This window comes from Rhincodon typus, chromosome 1 (assembly GCF_021869965.1).
Source record: "Rhincodon typus isolate 14 chromosome 1, sRhiTyp1.1, whole genome shotgun sequence".
NCBI classification, from domain to species: domain Eukaryota; kingdom Metazoa; phylum Chordata; class Chondrichthyes; order Orectolobiformes; family Rhincodontidae; genus Rhincodon; species Rhincodon typus.
In genome coordinates, this window is record NC_063332.1 from 106,985,993 (window position 1) to 107,005,227 (window position 19,235).

Here is a 19,235-nt window from a genome sequence, read left to right on the forward strand (position 1 = left end):
CCTGCCATTGATGTACAATTAGTCTCTATCTCACTCTTTCATTCTTTTCTGTTCTCTTGTGCCCCATGCCCCCCCCTTGCTCACCCAATGTTTCCATTGTGGTAGGTGACCCATTTTCAAGTGCCAAAGGTGTTCAGTTGTTAATAAACATATACAATGACACGCAGCAGAGAGCCACAAAGGGCAGAATCACATTACTTCACACTGGATCCATTTAAACCGCTGAACTTATCTTGCTTGTTTCCATGTACCCTTGTTCTGTGTTCATAATTGAATTCAAATCATATCTGGATTCACCTTTATCATTCCCTTAATTATTTAATATGTATGTCTAAGAGACCAGACAGACACTTTCAAATCAGCTTCATGAATTTTTGTACAAAATTAGGAAGGCTACCCCACTGACTAGTCAGGCAATAGGATATACATACAGGGTTATGTCAATGAAAGATACTTTAAATGAAAAGCCTGGAAATTCCTAGTTAAAAATACAATTTGATATGTTGATTATAAAACAGCAAAGAAGGTGAAGGCTCTAAATGAGTGAAGCTGTTATTTTTAAGTTACAAGACTGACCTTAACACTATAAGTGTTTCTGAAAGTCTTACACAGAATTGAAATAGGGAGAAGTGTAGAAACAACCGAAGGGGAATGATGCACCTTATCTCATTCACTGAGGCATCACAGTGTGTTTCATAAACAATGAGTACACTCACGTGGAACATAAAGATGGCTCACTACTGTCTTTTCCAGAGCAACTGGGGATGGGCAATAAATGCTGGACTTTCCAGTGATGCTCAGATTCACAAATACATAAAAGTAAATAAACACCATCTTCAACTGGCTAAGGCAATTTGCCTGTCTCTTTGCTATAAGTATGACATAAGCAGAAGTGAAATTAATACATGAGGGAGAAAGGAATGTGCAGCTAAGGGGAGATTAAATAGTGTGAACAAAGGATGTTGTGTAATATATTTATTAGCACAGACCAGTTGGACTGACATCTGTCTCTGTGCTGTAGTTTGTACATCAATGTGCTTGTAGGCACCAGAGAGCTACAGAAGCAGGAACATGGCCATCTGCAAGTATTGCTTTTACCACTGGAGCTAATGGCAACCTTATTAGAAGATTGGATGAAAACTTATTTATACACTTAGGTTGTACAGTTATATTACTGACCATTGGAAGGCAGAGATGTCTGAAAACTCTATAAACTACCCTGCCTATATATTAATTCTTATTAAATGAGTAAAACAACTTACCGATTTGCTTGGCTAAATGATGCGCTGTGCGGACTAATTATCAAACTAATTAACAGACTAATTATCAAACTGATTCACAGACTAATTATCAGTACTCCATGGTCTGAGAAACCTTTGAGTTTATCGTGCCAGCCTCAACTGTCTGACCCAAACACAGACAAGGTTCAAAATCTGGCATGAGTCTAGCACCAGGATTGCCAATTTGTAGACACCGTACTTATTATCACAGACTTTCCTCTTATTTATAACAGATTGCTAAGTCTCAGTAATCCCACCACCATTTTGCAAAGATGTGGAGATGAATTGAATCCTTTTCAACAGAGCAGATTACAATAACAAAACAAGCTAGAAGACAAGGTTACTAGAGAAGATCCTTCATGACCAACATTTTTGTGTGTTGTTTTAAGAAAGTTGACATCCCAAGTTCAATTTGAGTGACGGAATGTAGCTTAACTTCCAAAATCTCTTGGCAAAATCTTAAACCAATGGTTACTATTTATGCCTGAGGCAATGGGAAGTGAATCTGGGATTAATGGAAAACTGGCTAGAAGGAAACAGAACTGAACTGCCATGGAGGCTTACAATATTGAAGGAGGCCTTTCACCTATTTATACATATGTGCTAGTTCTTTCTGGAGAAATTAAATATTAATCCCACTGCTCCTAATCTCTTTACGTATCCTGCACCTCCTCAACCTTTAAAATATATCTAGTTTTGGTATCGACATTGCAATGCACTCACCTCATGTTCCTACCCTGGATTTTACCGGAATCAGACAGCAAATGGAGGTTGGGGATTGCAAATTAAAATTCCAGCGGTAAAGTAGGTGGAGCCTGCTATTTGGCTAATTGAAGCATATAAGTGGCCAAGGGCTATTTACCTGCCACTGCTTGTACTTGAGTAATCTACTGGTTTATCCCCTCTGAAATTTTAATATAGACTATGTTTACATCATGTTGAGGCACCCTCATTTCCATAGCACTGGCCTGTGGTTGCTGCAGAATATGAAAATTTTGAATAATATACGTTATTTTAAACAATCACGGCTTTGGGAATTGTTTCCAATTGAGATTACCTGAGATGTGTGGTCAGAAATGAAACAATCACACTTAGTTTAGGCAGACAGGTAAAGAACTACAAAGGATGAAGTATAACAGAAAGAAATGAGCATCATTCTGCTGAACACAGTTTACTGTGAAGTTAGTTAGACCAGATCAGTGATTGCTCATGAGTCATTCACAAAGCAGCCCCATGTAAGGTAATTCTAATCCTTTGTAGGGCAATAGACGAAAATATGGTTATTGGATAACAGAAGAGACAGTAGTCTATCAGCATCTGTTCAATTCTCAGTTTGCAACTCTTTAAATACTGTTTCCAGTAGCAACAGCACCTGACTGATGGTTCATTATGTACTAATGATGTCACTGCAAACAACAATTCCCACTTGCAATCTAGAAATAATTGCTTATCTGGAAATAATCTAATTGCTTTGGCACATTAGACTGCAGAAACACACTGTGTGTGTGCATTTTCTGTGGACTGTGTCATTGCTCAGTTGAAAACGAACAAAATGATACTGATACTGTATTTTCACTGTGACTACCAGTCTCAGACCAGATGCTGTAATATATTTTTTAGCCTGTTTGGCACTTTCCAATTTGTACTGCATGGCTGAAAATCTGAATGTCTGAGAGAGCTTTGTGGACATGGATGGAAGCAATGATTATGCTAACTACAGATAGATTTATAAATCCTTACATCCTAAGGATCGCCTGAAGTGTTTCTGAAGTCCAGTTTGCCATTGTCCTAAAGTTGCACTCACCTGGAAAATCCCTCTACTTCTCTCTGGGCATGGGATAGAACTTGCTCCAAGGGAGTGCTTTAGCCTAAAGTGCAAAAGCTAACAATCATTATATTCAGTTCCATGTCTAAGTATATAACCATTTCTTGCGGTAAAGTGAAACAATGTGGTTAAAGTGACATTCTTTCTTACTGAGAGGCACAGCCTTAAGATAATTGCACGTGCTCCGCCTGTATCCAGGTGGCCAAATTGCACATTCATCTTAGTTGATGAAAGTTTGTGATGCATTCCATTTTCTTCTTCCATCTTCAGGGAAGGTGCTAAGTTGCAGATATTTTGTTAAGGGATAAAAGTCTTTGCTTGTAGTTGAAATAAACATTGATCTCATTTTTATTTGATAACTAATGAGGTGAAAGAACGTTTTTGTGCTATGATCATTCTAACACCCTCTTTTCTCCCTTCTTGTGATAATAGGTATTTGGTTATGGAACTGATGGATGCCAACCTGTGCCAGGTAATCCAAATGGAACTGGATCATGAGCGAATGTCCTACCTACTGTATCAGATGCTGTGTGGCATCAAACACCTCCATTCTGCTGGCATTATTCACAGGGTAGGTGTTCTCTAAAAGCACACAATGTCAGGCTTTGAATTTACTTGAATTGGAGAGCTTCACACAAGAGAAAACATGCAAAGCCATGTTTTAAAGCTAGTTTTGTACATGACATTGATTCTTATGAAGTTTCTGGTCAATAAAAAAATCCTTAGGAACACGACAGCATGTTATTAACGATTTCCTACAATTTAATTGCTCTAGTTAACAATTTCAGATTTTATTTAAATGGCTGCAGTAAAATAAAGGACCATTGTTCACAAGAATGCTCTTTAAAACTGCTGTGCCCCATTATTTCATGCCCGTAGTTTCAACATAATTACTGAGTGCAAATTCAATCCATTACTTATATGACCTGGACATATTGACACTTCATATTAAAATCCAGTAGATTTTCAGAATTCCCATTCCATCAGGCCAGTTTGAGCCTGCTTAACATCCGATGAAATTGCTGGATGACACAATCAGTCTCATTTTTGAGTTTAGTTTGAATTATCACAGTGACCTGACAGAGTAGATTGTGGGAGCGGGGAAGGAAATTGAAAGTCTGGTTGTTCCCTGTACTGGTAAAGCTGAAAGAAATGCCCTAATGATGTGAGGGGGATGCACTCAAATGCTAAAGGTGTAGAAGGACAAACAGCAGGTTATAGTAAATAAAAAAAAAACAAAAGAACTGCAGATGCTGTAAATAAGAAACAAAATCACAAATTGCTGGAAAACATCTGCAGGTCTGGCAGCATCTGTGGAGAGAAATCAGAGTTAACACTTCAGATCAAATGAACCTTCCTCAGAACGCTGAGAAAGGGTCACTCGACCTGAAACGTTAACTCTGATTTCTCTCCACAGATGCTGCCAGACCTGCTGAGCTTTTCCAGGAATTTCTGTTCTTGCAGCAAGTTCAGTAATTTTTATGGAGCCAAGAAAACATAACAAAATTTTGAATGAAAACAATAATTCACAGGATATCACTGACTAGGCTACCATTTATTGCCCATCCATTGTTGCCCTTGAGAAGGAGGTGACAAGCTACTTTCTTGAACTCCTGCAGTCCATGTGCTGTGGGTAGACCCATAATGTGTGTTTGAAAGGTGCTGTCTAAGGAGCCTTGGTGAGTTGTTGCAGTGTATTATGAAGATGGTACACATTGTGGCCAATATGTTTCAGTGGTAGAGGGAGTAATTGTTGAAGGTGTCAGATGGAATATCAAATGTGTGGGCTGCTTTGTCAAATATCTTGAGTGCTGTTAGAGCTGCACTTCTCCAGGTAAGTGAAGAATATTCTATCACATTTCTGACACGTGCCTCATAGATGATAGATAGGCTTTGAGAATGTTGTTCAGATCTTGCTGCATTTGAACGTGGACTGCTTCAATATCTGAGGAATAGTAAATGCAATCATCAGCGAACATGACCACTTCAATACTATTGAGGGAATGACTTCAGAGCCTTTGTAGTATCCAGTGCCTTTAGCCATTTCTTAATATCACATGGAGTGAATCAAATTAGCTGAAGAGTGACATCTGTGATGCTGGAACCTGAGGAGGAAGCTGAGGTGGATTATGCCCTCAGCACATCTGGCTGAAGATGAATGCATTGCTTCAGCCTTGTCTTTTGCACTGATGTGCTGGGCTTTTCTATCTTTGGGGATGGGGATATTTGTGGAGCCTCCTCCTTCAGTGAGTTGTTTAATTGTCCACCACTATTCTCAACCGGATGTGGCAGGACCACAGAGCTTAGATCAGATCTGTTGGTTGTAGAATTACTTAGCTTTATCTGTCATTGCTAATGGTATGCAAGTAGTCCTGTTTGGTAGCTTCACCAGGTTGCCACCTCATTTTTAGGTGTGCTTCTGCTCCATGCATACCTTCCTGCACTGTTCACTGAGCTAGAGTTAATTCCCTGGCTTGATAGCAGTGGTAGAATGGGGGGAATCTCCCCAGCCTTGAGGTTACTGATTGTGACTGAATACAATTTTGTGTTTGCTGATGGACCAGAGCGCCCAATGGACACCCAGTTTTAGAGATGCTAGGTCTGTTTGAAGTCTGTCCTATTCAGTATGTTGGTAGTGCTGCACAACATAATGGAGGCACAGCTTTGTCTCCACAAAAACACTGTTTAGTGGTCAGTCTTACCAATACTAGGCAGACAGCTTGGTGAGGATAAGGTCATATATGGTTTTCCTTTTGCTCATTCCTTCACCATTTGCCACAGATCCAGTCTAGCAGCAATGTCCTTCGAACTCTACCAGCTCAGTCAGTAGTTGTGCTCTGAGCCACTCTTGGTGGTGGCTGTTGAAATCACCCATGCTGCACCCTTGCCACTCTCCAAGATCGTCCTGAGAATTGATTCATCAGCTGAAGGGGTTAGATATGAGGTTTCCTTGCTCACATCTGATCTGGTGCTGTGAGACACCAAACTCAATGTTGTGGACTCCCGGAGCATCTTCCTCCTGACAGTATACCTCCATGCTGCCACCTCTCATTCAACAGAAGATACCATGGCATGATGAGGATAGTGTCTGGGACATTAGGAAACAGCAAACCCATGAGTATAATGATGTCAGGCAATAGCTATGCTAGTCTGTGGGACAGCTCTGCTATTTTTCGACCAGTTGTTGATAATGATGGCTTTGCTGGTAAGAGTGTCCTATAGTCAGATGGCAGTGAAGCAGCCTGGGAAGAATGTCCCATGGTCAGTATTGCAGTGCAACAGTTTGGGGCAGGAGTACCCCGCAGCTAGCTTTACAGTGAAGCAGTCTGGGAAGAGTGGCCTGTAGCCAATTTTTGCTGAAAAACAACAACAGTGACATCACAGAAAATTTAGAAGAGCTTTGGCTGACGTGTTGCATTTTTGGAAGGTTACCTGAGGGGTTGGAGAGGCAGTGGGAGAAGCAGTAAATATAAATCAGTTTTGAGGCTTGAGATCTACGTTACTGATCTTGGGAGCTGGTGAAGATCTGTGAGGGAGCAGCTAACACTGACTTCAAAACAGCGGGCAAAACAAAGAGTGACATCACAGGAAAACCTGTAAATTCATTGTTTAGTAAGAAACTGCTGTGTGGGATAGTCTACAAATTAGTTGAACAGGAAGTCATGACAGTGGGGCTTGTACCTGTGATTTACTTCTTTTATGCTATGTGGGAAATCATGGGCACTTCTGGTGCTCCTGGTGACCATGTACACAGGATATGTGTCCAGCTGCAACTACTGACTAAATGCATTTCAGAGCTGGAGCAGAGAGTGGACTCGCTGTAGAGCATTTGCAATGCTGCCGAACTTTTGATTAATTCCTTTATTTTCCTAGTTTAAATTGAGAAAGACTTTAATGTTAACTATTATCTTATTTGTTTATTTTTTCTACTTATTCTATGAGGTAATGCTTATCTCTTTAAATCTGTTTCTTTTACTGATTTGTACCTAAGTTTTTTGCACCTCAGTATCTTGGTGCCTAAGATGGCACCTTGTGTGGTGACAGTATACACTTTTCACTGTACTCCTGTACCTCTGTATTGGAGTACACACGAGAATAAAATCTAAACCTAAAAAATCTGAGATTGTCATGGACAGGACAGTCAGTGTGATGATCTTACCATGGTGAAGATTGAAAAGGCAGAAAGGACATGGGTGACTGGCAGACAGAGTAGAGGAAGACAGCTAGTACGGAACGTGACCGTCCCCCTCTCTAATGGATATATACCATTTTGAATACAGTTTTGTAGGGGGAGCGCTGCTTTTCTCAGGGGATATCAGTGAGTGCCAAATTCATGGGTGGCTCTGATGCACAAGATTGGTGAAGAAGAATAGCAAAGCTAGTAATACTCAATGGTAAGGGGAATACTTCAGGCATTTTGTGGCCACAAAAGAGACTCCAGGATGGTATGTTACCTCCATGGTGCCAGGGTCCAGGATGTCTCAGAGTAGCTGCAGGACCTTCTGAAGAGGTTGGGTGAACAGCCAGTGGTCATGGTATGTACTGATGTCAACGATCTAAGGAAAAAAAGTGATGAGGTCCTACAAGCAGAAAATGGGGAGTTAGGAGTTAATTTAAAAAGTTGGATCTGAAAGGTAGCTTATCCATGGCTTACAAAAGAAATTAGGAATAGTATTAGGTCCAAAGACGATATATATATAAAATTGTTAGAAAAAGCAGCAAACTTGATGACTCAGAGCATCTTAGAATTCAGCAAAATACGACAAAAGCATTGATCAAAAGAGAGAAAATAGAATATGAGAGTAAAATAATGAGGAACATATAAACTGACCATAAAACCTTCTATAAATATGTCAAGGCAAACATGTCAGTCAGAGGCCAGGGAAATTATAATGGGGAACAAAGAAATATCAAAAGAACTGAACACATATCTTGTTTCAGTCTTCAAAAAAGAAGGTGCAAGTAATCTCCCAGAAATGTTGGGGAGCCAAGGGCCTAGTATGGGAGCATAATTGAAGGAAATGAGTAATCGTAAGAAGATGGTGCTAGGGTAATTAATAGAGTCAAAGGCTGACAAATAATTAGGGCCTGAAAATCTGCATCTCAGAACTCTAAAGGAAACACCTCAGTAATTATTGGATTCATTGGTGGTCAAAGTTCTTTGGACTCTGGAGCAGTTCCTACTGATTACAGGGTTGAAAATGTAGCTCCATTATTTAAAAAGGGAGGGAGAGAAAAAAGCAATTATAGAGCAGTTAGCCGAATATTGTAAAGTACAAGAATAACAGAGCATTTGGAAAGCATCAATGAGGTTGCACAAAGATAACATGGGTTTATGAAAGGCAAGTCATCCCTAACAGATCTACTAGATATTTTTGAGGATGTAACTTTTGGAATAGATAAGGGAGAACCAGTGGATGTGGTGCATTTGGACTTTCAGAAGTCTTTTGACAAGGTCACTCATGGGAAGTTAATGAGGAAAATGAAAGCACATGAGATAGGAGTTAATATATTGGCATAGATTTAGAATTGATTGACAGACAGGAAACTGAGACTGGGTCTAAATGGATCTTTTTCTGAGTGGCAAGCAGTGACAAATGCAGTACTGCAAGGATCAGTGCTTAGGCCCCAGTTATTGATAATATATATAATTGGCTTGGATGAGGGAACCAAATGCAACATTTTGAAGTTTGCTGATGACACAAAGCTGGGTGGGATTGTGAGTTGTGAAGAGGATGCAAGTAGGCTTCAAGGTGATTCAAACTAGCACAGAGAGTGGGCAAGCACTCGGCATATACAGTAGAACATGACTGAATGTAAAGTGTGAAAAACAGAAAGGAAGAGTATTATTTAAATAGTGATATACTGGAAAATGTAGATATAAAAAAGGATCTGTGTGTCCTTGTACACTAGTCAATGAAAATAGATAGGCAAATGCAGCCAAAAATTAGCAAGGCAAATGATGCAATGGCTTTCATTGCAAGAGGATTTGAGTTCAGAAATAGAGATGTCTTACTGTAATGACACAGGGTCTTGGTGAGAACACACCTGGAGTATTGTGTGCAGTTTTGGCCTCCCTGCCTAAGAAAGGACATGCCTGACATAAAGGGAGTGTAGCCCACGTTCACTAGGCTGAGGCAGAAAATGGTGGGAATGTCATATGAGAATAGGTTGGTTTGACTGGGTCTGTATTTACTAATGTTGAGAAGGATAAGAGAGGGTCTGACTGAAACAAATAAAATTCTAACAGGTGTGGACAAACTAGATGCAGGGAGGAGGTTTTCCCTGGTTGGGGAGTCTAGTACCAGGAGACACATCTCAGGATACTGAGTAAACTATTTAGGACTGAGATGAGGGGAAAAAAGCCTCCACTCAAAGAGTAGTGAACTTGTGGAATTCTTTACTAGAGAAAGCCGTGGAGGCCAAGTCACTATAATGCATTCAAGAAAGAGTTTAAGTACATTTTTAGATTTTAAAGATATCAAGGGGTCTGGGGAGAAAGAAGAATATGGCATTGAGATAAAGGATTATCCATGATCATAGTGAATGGCAGAGCATGTTCCAAGAACCTGTTCCTATTTCTCGTTTCTATGTAGGTTGACAAGGCTGTGTTTGCCGTTGTCATTTCCAGTGTTTTGTTCAATGCCAAGTGCTCCATTTGGTTCATTACTTTTATCAGACTTTTAGCAGTTAAATACAACTGGGTAGCTTGCTAGGCCATTTCAGGGTGAACAACAGTGTTGTGGATCTGAAGTCAGGCCAGGATAGGCAAGGATGGCAGCTCTTCCTTCCCGAAGTTTGTGTGAGAATGGTTTCAGAGTTCAACACTAGTCTGCAACAGAATTCAAATTTCCGCTCTGGATTTGAACCCATGCTCCCAGAGCATTGGCCTGGGTCTTTGGATTGCTAGACTATTGACAATACCCTACACAACTCCTTGTTCCTTTTAGACTATTGGTTAGATCACTTCATGTTTGATGTCAGTGGATGGAGCATACAATCCTGAACACATCCATCCCCTGTCCACACCAATTGGTAAGTTAAATTTCAGCATGAACCTATTTTTCTCATCAACCTGTACGGAGATGTTATTACACACCTTTGAAGCAGGTGGCACTGGAACTGAGGCCTCCTGATCCAGGGGTAGGGATCCACTACTGCACCACAAGAGGGCCTTGAACTTCAGCACCAGCGCAGCTGTGGTCATGGATATGTGACTGGACTAGTAACTGAAGCAGGATTAGGCTGGAATTACAATCCAGGGAATGTGAACTCAAATCTCTTCCCAGTAGTGTGAGGATTTGAATTCGGTTTTAGTACCTTGGAAATAAATAGCTGCTAGTGATGTAAATATCAGAGAGCTGATAAATTATTTTGCACTTTGATTTATTCTTCTATATTCACAGGATCTAAAACCCAGCAACATCGTGGTAAAGTCAGATTGCACGCTGAAAATCCTTGACTTTGGCCTGGCAAGGACTGCGGGAACAAGCTTCATGATGACTCCCTATGTAGTAACCCGTTATTATAGAGCACCAGAAGTAATTCTGGGGATGGGGTACAAAGAAAATGGTGAGATCTTTACTGAACAATCATATTTTACATTGTTCAGTTTTGTAATATGCAAAACATACCAGTATGTCATACATACTTGGAACGTCCTGTTAACTTTAAAAATAACTAATATAAGCCTTCTACTTACCGAATGATTTGGTGTAAAGTAATTGCTTTATCCAGATGTGGTAGCTTAATTCAAATTAATGATCTGCAGCACCATCTAGTCAACTACCTGAGAACTGACTGACCCTGATTCAAAAGACTGGACAGCCTAGCTAAGTACTCCAGTTGCTGGCCACAGATGCTTGGCTTGGTGAGATGAACTTATCAACTCTCAAATAAAAAACTGAAAATGCTGGGAATAAAAAATCTCAGCAGGTTAAGACGCAACTGTGTAGAGAGAGAAAAACAGCCATTCCTGCTCTGTGACCTTTCTTCAGAATTCTCAGTCAGCTCTGCCAGGTGACTGGATAGTATTGCAGAATATTGAATAAAGGAAGAAATTACCCAGTCAAAAGGTAGACGTTGGTGATTGCAGCACTTAGAAAAGCAGCCCACTTTACTGCATTAGTTGAAGGTTGTGTGGTTATTATGAGTAACACCATCACCACAAAAGACAGCACAGGTTTAAGTAGGAGACCTGCCACCACCTTCTGAGGGTTATTAGGATGGGTCAATAAATGCAACTTTCCCCACACACATCCAAAGAACATTCTTAAAAACAAAATCCAAGGAAAATAATCAAAGAGATGGCTTGCAAATAAATATTCATTATTCACTGGACTTGGGATTTTGTTTCTCAAGGAAAGTAAGCAATTTCTTTAACATTATGGAAAACTGACAATGTCAGCTTTCCAACTCAGTTCAAACTTGAAATATGATTGGAAATACACATAAATATTAATGAATCATTCATAATATGAGATAATATTTGACAAATTCTGGCATGGTAAAGTGGAGATAAATGATAATTGGCTGTCTTTTTAACCTTCTGTTATCAGAGTGAAAGCAATTGTTTAAGATATAAGTTGTATTTACATTGCAATAAATAGGGCATTCTCTGCTAATAAGCCACAATGGTGCTGTGTGCTCCCATTTCCTATTATCAACATATTGTATATGTCTTATTACATTATGTTCTATAGAAATTATAGTTTACTAATTAGTTTTGCATTTTGGCTGCATTGTCATAAATAAATATGGATGAGTATTAATTTTTGTGCAGAATTTAGACTATAATTTCCCCCAGACATTGTTGGCACTTAGCTTAGAATGGCCAGCTTGTGATTTGAAATACTTACTCTAAACTTGTTTATATTTATTTTAAATCAAGTCATTAAAAAAATCTTCATTAATGCTGTTTTAAGTTTGTTTAACTTTCAGGATTTTGGGTAGACACTTCCTCTGGCCTTCAATTATTATATATTTTCTCATCCGTAACAATGTTTCACTTTAAATATAACGTTCATGATTCTAATTATAACTTCTTGTTATCACCCATTCTCTAAACTCATATAGTGGATATTTGGTCTGTGGGGTGCATTATGGGAGAAATGGTCCGCCACAAAATCCTCTTTCCAGGAAGGGACTGTATCCTTGCGCTGCTTGCAGCAGCTAATCATTGCTTTTTGATGCTTATCTTTAAGATCAGAAGAATGAAAAATAAATTGTAAGCGACCGTGGTTCTTTTTTTTAATTGCACAGCCACCTTGTAGTGCATTTTTGATGTGACAATTTGATATTAGAAGTGTTTCTTCCAAAAAAACACTTAGCATTTGGTGCAGAAATGTGGCAAGATATATTACATGCGTGTTCTTAACGTGAATTTAAATAAAGGTTGATTAATTATTCTACCTTCAGAATTGCTAATAATCTAAAATGTGAACAAGCACTGCCCTTTAAGTTACTCATTAGCGTCCCAATAGAGAAAACATAACTTCAGATTCCCGCAAGATATTGATAGTTCTGTATTGCACACTTTGATTTTCATCAACTGACTTATTTTTATATTGTGTGGTATTCCTTACCACCAAATGCTCCCAATTAGGAAATCCCAGGCAATTTCTGTACTTCCACACCATTTGAGTTGAAATAATTTCAGAGATTTTCTAACAAGGTCTTCTTTTTAAACAAAACGGCTGTTTAATTTGTTACACCCAAACCATAGACATGGTTCCCATGTCATAGCCCAAACCATTAAGCTCCGAGGTGAAGAGGGATGAACTGTCTCCCCTTTGACATACAATATTCCCTCAGTTGTTTGCAACAACATTAATTAAAAAATGGATCCCTTCCATTTTGGATGCCTTTCTCCCAGGCCCAGAAAAACGTATGTTTGAAAAGGAGCCATAAGATCATAAGACATAGGAATAGAAGCAGGCCATTTGGCTAATCGAGTCTGCCCTGATAATCAATGATCGATCTGATAATTCTCAACACTTTCCCGGCTTCTCCCTTAACTTCTGATCCACTTACTGATTGAAAATCCAACGATTTCCATTTGATCAGGTTTTCTTGAGTTAACAGAGAGGAAGGTTATTCATTATTCAGTGCAAGAAGAATCAGGAATGTAACACAGGCACATACATTTTAGAAATGAAGAGATGAGTCAAAAAAGATAAAAGATATATGGATCAGTCTCTGAATTGTTTGCAAAGGTCAGTTTAATTGAACATTGCAGCCAATACAATGGAGTTTACTGTCCACACTGATATTGATAGTTGAACAGTCATTTTTCACAATCCTTTGTTTAGCAGATTGACTATCTGTAGTTCAGAAGTATTTCAGCCATTATTAAGTTCCATCATTTAGAGAGAGCTGTTTTGTCGTCCTGTTTCCTTTTGTCTAGCTGCTAGGTGGCTGGTTTTTAGCACTCACGCTGTAACACAAGGGTCACTTGGGAATGGTTCTTTGATTTGACTTTCACAGCACTTGAATGCTTGAGCCCAGGCTGGTACAATCAAGAGCATTCAGTCCAACCCAGTACACTCCAGTAGATTAAAGCTGGTTCCGTCCCTGTGTTTCCTCCAAAGGGAAAAACACAAAGTGTGTCTCCAGTTTGGGACAGTCTCCACAGGGTATGCCACAGGATTGCTGTTGAGCATGGAGTCATCAGCTCTGTGTTATCTTTGTAGTCACAAGTGTCAACATCCAATCTGTTTGACTTCCCCTTCCCTCTTTGAAGGGCTGTCTTTGTATCCATAAGTGTGACATTCCATAGGTCTCTTTCTTCAGCCACTTAACTTACATCTGTAGCCATTTTTGTCTGTATCAGATCTCTTTTAAAAAAACACTTTTTGGAATTACAAGTGGAAAATGTCCACACTGCTTTGGAGTTCAGACCTGTGGTCATGGTAATTTCAATAGTATTGCTTTCCTCTGAGACTAATTTTAAAGCGAGGGATGGACGGATACCCCATATAAGAATGGAAAATATTGTTAAAGCTAAGAATTAAACTTTTAAGAAAACTAGATTTTCGTCAAGTGAGATAGTAGGCCCTTTGGCAAAGGTGCATGCTGAGTGCCCTTGACCAAAAGATATCCATTGTTCATGGTTTTGAGGTGAATTGCACTGAACACTGTGTCAGTTCAGATGTTAGCATACACGATGTGAATATAGACAGAGGTAAACCAAGGTGTCAGGTTATGGTGTCCATCTGTATGTAATTGCATGCAACAGTACTTTTCCTTTATGCCATCTTCTACGTCCTGGTATTCCAATGCAGTGCTACCCCAATGGATAGCAATTTTGGGGTCATTGCTTCTTCACTCATTTTCACTTGTAGGAAGGACTACTCACACCGCCCCACCTGCCCGCCCCTCCAAACATACCACCACCGTACCACCATCCATGGTCTGACTTTTGCTGTGATTCCAGGTTTGCTACTATCTATAAAGAAAATAGGAAGTGTTGGAGAAACTAAACAGGCCTAGCAGCATCTGTGGAGAGAGAAACAGTGTTGACATTTTCAGTCCAATATGACTTCTCCTTGGATCTGAGGAATCAGTGTTCCAAAGAAAAGTCATACTCGAAACTTTAACTCTGTTTCTCTTCAACAAATGTTGCCAGACCTACATGGCTTCTCCAGCACTTTTCTCAGACTTCCAGCAACTGAAATATTTTGCTTTTATTTGATACTGCCTAAAATGTTCCAAGGTGCAAAAGTCTGCAGAGAATGATATGGCAGGTACAGTAGGACTTTTTGCTGACTTCAAAGCTTCTGTGCGAAGCCAGGCATTTGTGCAATAGTAGGAATTCCCCTGGAATATAGCAAATTCCTACGAGAATGAAGGGACGGCAATCATTATGCCAGCATCTCCCTGAAGCAGGATCTCGTTCCAAGTAAGGGATTGAAGTTCTGTCTCTTCTATGGAACATAAGTGGCTGCAGGCGATTCTCAGGGGAGTGTACCTGATCATGTTTTTGGTGGATGGGCACCAAACATCATTATCCAGAAATCTTGAAATATACTAGAGCAGGTTATTGACTTCCTGAAACAATGCTTTCTTTGTCTTCACCACAAAGGAGACAGAGAGGGTGGCAACATTAATGGTTATATGCTGCAAACTTCACTTCATTGCCATCTTAAGGAGACCACTGTACCCACTTTGGCACCAGCTAGATGGTGAGAATTAGGATGAGGAAACTTGAACATCTCCTTTCTAATATCTAATACAAGCTGATCTTGCATTACAACAGTCTGACTTTCCACTGCAGCGTCCAGACTTTGGGCAGCCGTTACTTGTGCTTCAATGAGACCTGAACTGTTGTCCATCAGATGCTGCATCATGGTTGGGTAAACAAGTCTGTGAATAGAGTTGGCCTCTAATCCAATGCTGGAACAGCTCAGCTCTAAATTTTGTGCAAAACTCTGGTTGATGCTAGATTTTACAGGTTCCTTGAAATTGACCACAGGCTTTCTAGCAGATTTGACTATGCACTGTGAGTTTTATTATGCCTATCCATTGATGTTTGTCTGTAGACTGGGCAATCAGATTCCTAATCTGAGTCCTCTGAAGTGGAATCCATGTGTGAAGTCATTGTCTGATATCTATGCTATCCCTCCCACCAATATCCCATGTGCACATTCCATGTCCAGCTGTAGGACATATATTGGTTCAGTATCTGAGCTGGTAACTGCGAGTGTGTCTTCATAATCACTATTTTCTTGGAGCCACTCTACTGCCCAGCAAGATTCCATCTCTTGGGTATCTGAAAGTGCACAATAGTAAAATGATAATGCCAGGTGGTGGGAGAAAGGAGGCAGTGTATGCTTACACCAATTGCAGCTTGTAAATTAGAAGCAGCTGTTGAGCAAGATATATGGTTTGAGAAGGAGAATTAGGCATGACAACACGGTCATTCCCAACACTGACAGCGACTTTAGCAATGCACATCCCAGTAATGACCTGTATTGTCCCTTCCATGGGGATTAGGAGATGTATTGCTCCATTTAGCTCTTGCTATCTGTAGTTGTGTGTTATTATGTACTACTAGTGAAGGGAAAGTGTGTCAGTGAGTGTCAGATCTATTTGGCTAATTGTAGTTGAATAGTTGGCAATTTTCTCAAGCTGAAGAATATGAGTGTAAAGCTTTCGATATTACAAAGCGTAAGTGTGAAGTGAAGCTAAGAATGTCAGATACAAGTCATTATCAGTAGAGATTGTTAGTGAATGATGGAGAAGTGATAGTTTAAGCAGAGTCTGAGGTTACTGGTACAGTCGACATGATATAACATTTAAAGTCATTGAACTTTTTGTGGCACTGAAACCAAGTGCTCAAGACTTGACCCTTGGTATCGACCTCAATGGCTATCTGCTCTCACTGCCTTCTGAATGTTTATTTTTGGAGCCTCCTGGTCCTCTGCTAATAATACTCATCCCTTCTCCTCTGAACCTTCTCCACCAAAGCCTCCAGCACACAATAGGAAATGATTAGAGCTCATTCTGTCCCATGGTTTGCCAGAATTACATTCATTTTCATATCAAAATAAGTTCCACAACAATTTCCAGCATCTACTTTAGCCACAATGTAGCTCCTTTTAAAAGATAACCCTTTCCTTTCAGCAGCACAGGCTGCTTTTACATGGTGATAGCTACTTAAAGTATTGGTGCCCTTCTTATTTATCCAGCTAATAAACAGCATGGTTAATGGTGGCTGGATGCAGAGATCATTCAAGTGAACTGGCAATATAAAATTGACATGCTGCCTACATTGCAAAAGCTTGTGTGTCAATTGTGCATTACAGTTCCCCACATTCACTTTTGGGATAACACAATTTAGTTATCTTTCTTTCCAAGGTCTTATAATATTCCCATGTATTTGCATATTATACTCAATCCCAACTTACAAATTACGTGAATTTATCACTGGAAGGTGCTTCAGATACAAGAAAAATGGGAGTGTACTACAAAACCCATGTCTATAGAAATTATAAAATACTTCTATAACACAAATAGTTTGAAGTGTTGTCACAGATTTGTAATAATAACGACAGTGAATTTATTACCATTGAGCTGTGAAGCTGATAGCAAAAGTTGGACATGCAAATATAAACATGGAAATCCAGAATTACTGTCAACGGTTACCTGCATCCTTGCAGGTTGCAATAAGTAAGAATGAAAGGGGAGGTGGTGGTAATGTTACAGGGACAGTAATCCATGGGCCCATGCTAATGTTCTAGGGAAATGGGTTCAAATTCCACTGTAGCAACGGTGGGAGAAGTTAGATTAATTTAATGAATCTGGAATACAAAACCAGACTCAGTAATAGGGACCATGAAACCATTGTTGATTATTGTGAAATTTATTTGGTTTTGCTAATGTTCTTTTGGGAAGGAAATGTGTCATCTATACCTGGTCTGGCCCCCACGTGACTCAGATCCACAGCAATGCAGTTGATTCTTAACTGCCATCAGAAATGGCCTAACAAGCCAAAGTTCAAAGGGAATTAAGGATGGGCAACAAATACTGACCTTGTCAGTGATGCCTATATCCCATGAATAAATAAAAGATTAGAAATCACTGAGCTTACTAAAACCTCCATCTTTACATTACGAGTGCTACTGTAAACCTTGAAAAACTTCCATCTCTTTTGAATGAGTTATAATCAGATTCTAAATGGAGTGTCAAATTCAGATTTTTGCTTGAGCAACCTCTCTACTCCTGAAAACCACTTCTTTATTGTGGAATGTAAAATTTCTCCATGGTGGTAAAAAGATGTCAAATGTTATAGTTTTTAACTAGTTTACAATATTTCAACTTCTACTTTAATCCCACGTGTATGTCACTATCTTTCTTTCACTGTCTGGAAAATAACACTAAAAACTGGAGGATAATCAATGCATTTAACTTTGGTTTGCAGCCTGGGAATTCTTCGATGTGATTGACTATTTACCCTGAATGATGACATCTCCTGTTAGATACCTGGATTTCCCTTTAACCTGGCACTAGATTTAGATGAACAACAAGGAAGATAAAATCCATACCATAGAAATCAATTGATTTTTGTAGGCCACATTCCTCAAGGTCAATAAATGTTACCACTTTATCACTGACTACAAAATCCGACCCAGATATTGAGTTTTTTTTAACTGAATCTATGGGGAGTTGTAGCTTTCAGGCTTTTTGACTATGCTAATATAAATGTCAGACACTCATTTAATTGTGTTGTCCCTTACTATCAACCTGTGCTCACATTGCTATTGTCTACATCTTGCTTCAGTGTTATACATACGCTCTTTGAAGTGGGCATGCAGATGATGTGAGTTCTAGTAACTGTCTTGCTGTAGGTACCAGCAACACTTAGGACCATACAAAGGCCAGAACTAGTTTATTATTTAACTTAATCATTGAATGAACAAACATTCCTAAGAGGAAGTTTTAGTTCATTTTCAACATTAACTTTCTTGGAAAAGACTTATTCTGTCAAAGCTTTTTTTTGTCTTGCACTCATCTGGACAATTTGTAAGAAATAATTGTGTGAAGGGAAAACAACTTTTTATTCTGCATGAGAAGAGAGTGCTGATTAGCTGGTTATTCAACTCTGATTTCTTGAATATTGCCATGCAGAATGCACCAGTTAGATGAAGATTGACAGTTGACTGTCATGCTTTCTTTAAAGTTAAAGTAGGCAGGTTAAGACTGATCAGTTAATACAGTGCCCTGATAAATAAACCAGAGAATGACTGTATGAACTTTCAGGCTCTGATATGCAGAGGTCAAGAGGTGGGTAGATGGGGAATTTTGCACTGACCTCTGATCTGCAGGTTTTTGGCTCGATTCCATTCCAGACCATATTCCTGGAATGGAATGGTGGAGTGGCAGGTAGCTAATTAACCTCAACAAAGGCCTCCTTTGGCCTATCACCATAAATTCTGCAGTGACCCTCCAGGTCCCTGAAGGTGTTTGGGGTCAGTGCTATGGAGGCTGCATCCCAGCAGCAGACCAGGAGAGGGGCCTACACTTCAGACAGGCGGAGGAAAAGAAAAGAGTTCAAAAAAAGTACCACTAGCCATTACCACTCCTACTGGAGTTCCTTTTGCAGGCAGACAAGAACAGTTCTGAGATAACAC

The 19,235-nt window shown here is 39.6% G+C and overlaps 1 protein-coding gene across 1 annotated transcript in view; it reads left to right on the forward strand.

Annotated features, from left to right (window-relative positions):
• mapk10 (mitogen-activated protein kinase 10) overlaps positions 1-19,235 on the forward strand; it is a 214,336-nt gene that overhangs the window by 122,901 nt on the left and 72,200 nt on the right. The window contains exons 6-7 of the mRNA XM_020527900.2: positions 3,538-3,676; positions 10,512-10,677. Of these exons, the coding sequence (XP_020383489.2) occupies positions 3,538-3,676; positions 10,512-10,677 (305 nt within the window). The remainder of the gene's footprint in view (positions 1-3,537; positions 3,677-10,511; positions 10,678-19,235) is intronic.